The 6,438-nt window shown below is 42.9% G+C and overlaps 1 protein-coding gene across 1 annotated transcript; it reads left to right on the forward strand.

Moving 5' to 3' along the window:
* The first annotated feature begins 256 nt into the window (after nucleotides 1-256).
* Nucleotides 257-5,809, forward strand: kcnj2a (potassium inwardly rectifying channel subfamily J member 2a). Its single transcript, XM_067576358.1, has 2 exons — nucleotides 257-438; nucleotides 2,670-5,809. The coding sequence occupies exon 2, from the start codon at nucleotides 2,915-2,917 to the stop codon at nucleotides 4,196-4,198; it is 1,284 nt and encodes a 427-aa protein (XP_067432459.1). The 5' UTR covers nucleotides 257-438; nucleotides 2,670-2,914; the 3' UTR covers nucleotides 4,199-5,809.
* Nucleotides 5,810-6,438: the final 629 nt, after the last annotated feature.

Genomic DNA, 6,438 nt, shown 5'->3' on the forward strand with positions numbered 1-6,438 from the left:
CCATGTTGTGTTCTGTTCACATCATCGCTCTCTCTCTCTATCTATCTCTCTCACACACACACACACACACACACACACACACACACACACACACACACACACACACACACACGTACATAAAACTTCGACAGAAACACAGAATAATTGCGCCTGTTCTTCTGTATGCGCTCCCCTCCTCCCGCTCATTGGCCGGGCGCTGAGAGGGGGGCGGGCCGTGCCGGTGCGTGCTGTTTAAAACGCTTTGGTTCAACTCACTGCGAAGCACATTATCGAGAACCCGGTCCTCCAGAGACATGAAGGAAGTTTCACACTTCATCTTGTTCGGCCAAAGTAAATAACAAGCGCGCGGAAACAACGACGCCGAGGATAACGGAGGCCAAACACGTCTGGATTATATTTCTCCAAACTGATCCAAACCGGTCCACACATGAGCAACAGGTAGAGGAAACATGACTTTTAGGCTTCATAGAACTACTCTCTCATATGCTTTTAATGTGAAATATGATGTCTTTTATTAAGAGCTTTACGCACATCACAACCGTTATCTTTCAGAAAACAACCGCTTATTGTGATGGTTTCAACGTTATTCTCCGTGACACGCGGACTTCCTGACTTTTACGCACGACTTCTGCGGCCACATCTGTCAGATAACGCGCCAAAAAAAAGTTTCACTTTATTAGATCATGATTCGTCTAACTTCTTGTTTTTTCTTAGCATTTTGTTTTTTTTTAAAGATAAATATGAATTTGTGATGGCTGTGAATTGAAAAGTAAACGTGCATATGTCTCAGGCAGAGGGGTGTGTGTGTGTCCGTCTGTGTGCGTGCGTGCGCGCGCGCGCGCGTGTGTGTGTAGGGGGGGGTGATTGCATCAGAAGCCTTTTTTCCCCCCGCACCTGTTAACATTTGTCGGTGGCATTTGGTGCAGAACTGTCTCTCTCCTTACAGTCAGATAGCTACTATTTAATAACTGTTTAACAACATAAGTGTACCGATAACAATCGTTATTAGTGTGTTATTTATGTATTTAGGTATTTTTGTCCACCTTTTCGTTAAGTTTCTCTACAACATCTGTCAAAGCACTACTTACTTGAATGCAAAAGGAAAGAGTACAGATTTGGCTGCGTATACTTAATTTCAACAACAGGAACGAAATCAGCTGCGTTGTTTATTACATTGTTTACATATTTTCCCTCATGTGAGGATAAAGCATCTTCAGTAAAGTGCATGCATATTAGATGCTACTTGGATGAAACATCAGTAGCTGTTACTGAAAGTACTACAAATGCGACATGTGATGTGGTGTATATGCAAAAGCCTTGCATGCAGTCAGATTCTGAGTCATACTATGTTTTCACAACTAAAACCGGCTGATGCAAACAGTTGTTGCTATGTCACATATTAGTTTCATGTGCGTGTGTGTTTGACACTGTAAAGACCTCCGGCGCTGAAGAACTTTCTAGTTTCCGATTCATCTTTAAAGCTCGTGCCTCAGAGAGAGAGAAACAGAGAGAGAGAGAGAGAGAGAGAGAAAAGAATATAATAAATAAACAGCAAAGAGAGAGAGAGAGAGAGAGAGAGAGAGAGAAGACAGAGACAGCAGCAGGTCAATTTAGACTTTGTTGCTAGGACAGCCAAAACTAATGAGAGGTGTTTTAGTCGTGCTGGATGAATCCTCACAGGACAGCCATTATCGCGGCACAGAGAAGAAATCCCAGAGGGCTGTCGGAGAGTCAACAAGCTGTGTGCATCTCTTCTGTGCACAGATGAAGCTTTCCCCTAAAGCTTCTATCAAATAACAAACCCTGCACACTGAACACTGACGTGATGTCATTTATAACATGCTCCTGCTCTGCAAAGATGAAAGTTGACAGAAAAACCTGCTTATCACTGATAAAACTGCTTCATTGAAGTGCCTCCTAAGATTGAAAGTTTCTAGAAGCTGATGAGAACAGTGTTACATTAAAGTTGCACGTGCAAAACCTCTTCCATCGTCCTTAAGTTTTAAGAAAGAAAATGTAATAATAATGCACCACTGAGCATTAAACTTGAAATCCAGACTGGACAAAGCTTTGGTTCAATTCATGACACGTTTTCTTTTGCTGAATTTTGGATGGCATAGAAAGAAAAAAAAATATCAAAAATGCATATCTGAGCTTTCTCAGTTTAAGTTTTTAACAGTAGTGCAAAAACCAACAGTTCATGGGATCCCGTAGAAACGCTGTAACCCACAACCCTGCAAGAAATGATCAGGTCAGCGCAGGGCAGCCAAGACAAACAAGTCGACTTTGTAAATGACCAATAACGGGACCTGAGTGCAATTACTGTGTGGCCTCTCTCAGTGAAAGCTGAAATGTTAGATCAGGGTTAAATATCACTGTTTTTGTTCGTCATTACTGGATGAAATATTGTTGGCACGCAGAGACGAGATTTTCCGGCTCTTGGGTTTAAGGTTTTTGATGGTTTTTCTCAGGCTGCACGCACGTCTGACTTCAGAGCGATGAAGTTATCAGTTCTGACATGTCATATGACCATGTTTGGAAAGCTGCTGCCTATTAAACATTTTGATAATGCTGTAATTAACAGTCTTTGACATGGTTTTATAAAAGTTTGTCTGATCTATCTGAAAGCTGGTTGATCTAACAGGTCTTCTGTTTTTTTTTCGTTGCAGATGAGCTTGATGAGGTCCAGTCACCTGATGAAAGAGGAGTGACCACTTCACCCTCCTCTTGGTTGCACTTCATATCGGGGCCAGCGAGGCTGAAGAGGCTTCCCTTCAGCCCGCCTCATTTTGTCACCATTTCCTCTTTGAGTTGGTCCCCCAAAAGTGTTTCAAAACTGTTTCTCCAACGCTTTTTCCAAAAACTTAGACTGTTTTCGAAAGCAGAAGCAGCACAGCCCTCCCAGACAGAGGTGATGGGAAGTGTGCGAGCCAGCCGCTACAGCATTGTGTCATCAGAGGAGGACGGCATGAAGCTTGCCACTATGGCAGTACCCAACGGCTACGGGAACGGCAAGAGCAAAGTGCACACAAGGCACCAGCCGCAGAGCCGATTTGTAAAGAAAGACGGTCACTGCAACGTTCAGTTCATCAACGTGAGCGAGAAAGGGCAGCGCTACTTGGCTGACATCTTCACTACGTGCGTGGACATCCGCTGGAGGTGGATGTTCATCATCTTCTGCCTCGCCTTTCTCCTGTCGTGGCTCTTCTTCGGCTGCGTCTTCTGGCTGGTGGCCATCTTCCACGGGGACTTGGAGAATGACGCCCAGAAGTGCGTCTCCAACGTGAGCAGCTTCACCGCTGCCTTTCTGTTCTCCATTGAGACTCAAACTACTATTGGCTACGGCTACAGATACGTAACTGACGAGTGCCCTGTTGCTGTCTTCATGGTGGTTTTCCAAAGCATCGTGGGCTGCATTATTGATGCCTTCATCATCGGAGCTGTCATGGCAAAGATGGCAAAGCCCAAGAAGAGGAATGAAACTTTGGTTTTCAGCCATAACGCCACTGTGGCCATGAGGGACAACAAGCTCTGCTTGATGTGGCGTGTGGGCAACTTAAGGAAAAGCCACCTGGTTGAGGCGCATGTGCGAGCGCAACTCCTGAAATCCCGAACGACAGCGGAGGGGGAGTACATCCCCCTTGATCAGATGGACATAGATGTTGGCTTCGACAGTGGAGTCGACCGTATCTTCCTGGTCTCCCCCATCACCATCGTCCATGAGATCGACGAGGACAGCCCCTTCTACGACATGAGCAAACAGGACCTGGAGAACTCCGAGTTTGAAATCGTGGTCATCCTGGAGGGCATGGTGGAGGCCACCGCCATGACCACGCAGTGCCGCAGCTCCTACGTGGCCAGCGAGATCCTCTGGGGCCATCGGTTCGAACCCGTGCTCTTCGAGGAGAAGAACTACTACAAGGTGGACTACTCCCGCTTCCATAAGACATACGAGGTGCCGAGCACCCCGCTGTGCAGCGCAAGAGACCTCGCAGAGAAAAAATACATCCTCTCAAACTCCAACTCCTTCTGCTACGAAAACGAGATGGCGCTGGAGAACAAAGAGGACACGGACGAGGGGAACGGGGGCAGCGTTGGGCCCGACGGCACCCAGACAGACAACATCTCAGAGACTGAACACAGCCAAGCCACGGTGCCGCTGGAGCCCCGGCCTCTGAGACGAGAATCAGAAATATGACTGTTCAGACGTCAGACCTCACGTGAGAGATTTTATAAAATCGCCTCTCTGCTCCGAAAGGCACGACGAGCCGAGCTGGGCCTTGGGTAGAGGACAAGCCGAACGGTACTGCTGTGGGAAGCGGCGAGATTTAGGACTTTGTATGTAAGAGTCTTTTGAGCTTCGACTACATACAGTATGATAAAACACAGCACTATGAACCATGTGCATATTGCAGGAAGAATTCTCCATGAAGTCCCCACGAATGTGTGCTCAGTGTCTGTTGACTGCAAGGTGACAGAGAGGAGGAAGGAGGTTGAGATGACTTGAAAACTGCAGGCATGTCTCAGTTTCTCTGTCCAGCAAGACGCTTTCAGGAAGGTGGTTTTTTTAAAAAGACGTATTCTCACCTCTTGAGAATATATCCTCAAGTGCTGCTAGAAAATAGTGGAAGCTAAACAACCAAAAAAAAAAAACAAAAAAAAAAAGGCCCTTACAGATGTTTTCTTTTTGACACTTTCTCATTTAGAACCAAAGAGTACACGAAAGGCAGATGTCTGGAACAAAGAAGGTACAACTAGAGTATTTGTTCATGAGCTGGTCTCATAGCAGACATCACAGAAGAAGAAAGAAAGTTCAAACAGTTTTTAGAAAACTCTTCTCTGATTCTTCAGATTTATGCTTTGTTGATCTGGGAGACCGTTCATTGCTGGTCAGACTGATGGAAACATGCCTGCTCGTGTCAAGGGGGAGTCGAGCAGGGTAGTATTAACACCATCAAACTGACAGAAATCATTAATTTAAACTGAGGCGGGGGTAATATGAGAATCTGAATGTTCTTAAAAGTGCTGCTATGATGTTGCTTCTTCTTTTTTTTTTTTTTTTTCTTTTTTTTTTTTACGGTTGATAAAAAATGCCAAAGAGTATTATTATCATAGTTATGTGTTTCTTAAAACAACACCTGATTAGATTTGGTACAGAGAAGTAGAGCGTTTAGGAGTTTTAATAAGGTTTGTTTTCAAGAACGTGTGTACAGTTTTTTTTTTTTTTTTTTAACATTGATCATCCTTATCTTGAGCCGCTTCATCAAGCCTTAATCCGGAAAGTCAAAAAGGGGGGAAGTTTACTGTGGAGAGCAGTAAACTAGAACGACATGTTCTGTAGTGTTTGCTGAACTAAAACAAATATTCGGTTAAAGGCTCACTGGTGTTTGGAGAATTTGAACCAAAAAGTTGATGTTGATTTAAAGCCAAACCTGCTTTAAAAGTCTTGAAATTTCAAGTTGTACATGATGGAAAGAAAAGTAGATCTCCTCTCTAATGTCTGAATCTGATACAGTGTTATGATTGGAGATTTCAAAGTAAAATTGTCTTTCAAATATATCAAATCTTCATTTTTCGAAGCCACTTTCCTTTTTTTTTTTTTTTTTTTTTTTTGTTGCTGTCAGCAGATCGGCCTACTTCTTTATCAACACTACTTGAGTTTTCATTGTAACGCTCTCATTTTACTTGAGAATGTAAGATTTGAAGAAAAAAAAAAAGTTCAAAGCCAAACGTACTGTAACCCTGGCTTATGAAGGCGTACTGCACAAGAGTTTGCATCAATACAAATTTATATCCTCTTATCTTTTTTTTTTAAAAGAAAACCGCGACGGAAGGCCTCCAAGGCTACATAGATCCTACATGTGTAAATACCTCCCTCCCTGTTGCAGTTATTTTGTATCAGTCTTCCAAATGTACTGCAAAACCACGGAATGTACAGATTTTTGTATTAATATTATTATTATTATTGTATATGATATTATATTGTTCTTTTTTCAATAAAAAGTCAGTGGACAATCAGAATCCTGCCGTGTTGCTTGTGATAAAAAGCAGATAAAACATCTTCATCCTGAGGAAGTTAAACAAGTTTTTTTTACAAGATATACAATAACAGGTCAGATTAGGTCGAGTCCAGTCAGTTTTATTTTCATAAAACTCCACAAAAAAAAAAAAATCCTTTTTAAACAAAAGGGAGAAAGATCAGTAACAGGAAGGTCAGAATAGACTTGTGTTCTTGAGGATTAATAAATGCATTCTTCTCCTCTGGTGTCTTGCTTTTGAAACAATATGCACTTTATGAGGAACTGCAGGAAAACAACCAGAAAAATGAATAAACAGTGGTGAAGGGTAAATACAGTAGGTACTTTTTTGTACAGTTCTGAGGTACTTTACTGCGGTATTTCCACTGTACATCCTCTCTACCACATTACAGAGGGAAAT

This window comes from Thunnus thynnus, chromosome 20, assembly GCF_963924715.1.
Source record: "Thunnus thynnus chromosome 20, fThuThy2.1, whole genome shotgun sequence".
Lineage (NCBI taxonomy): Eukaryota > Metazoa > Chordata > Actinopteri > Scombriformes > Scombridae > Thunnus > Thunnus thynnus.

Bases quoted from the DNA above. Each gene is read 5' to 3' on its own strand.
- kcnj2a (XM_067576358.1), top strand. From the start codon at position 2,915: ATGGGAAGTGTGCGAGCCAGCCGCTACAGCATTGTGTCATCAGAGGAG.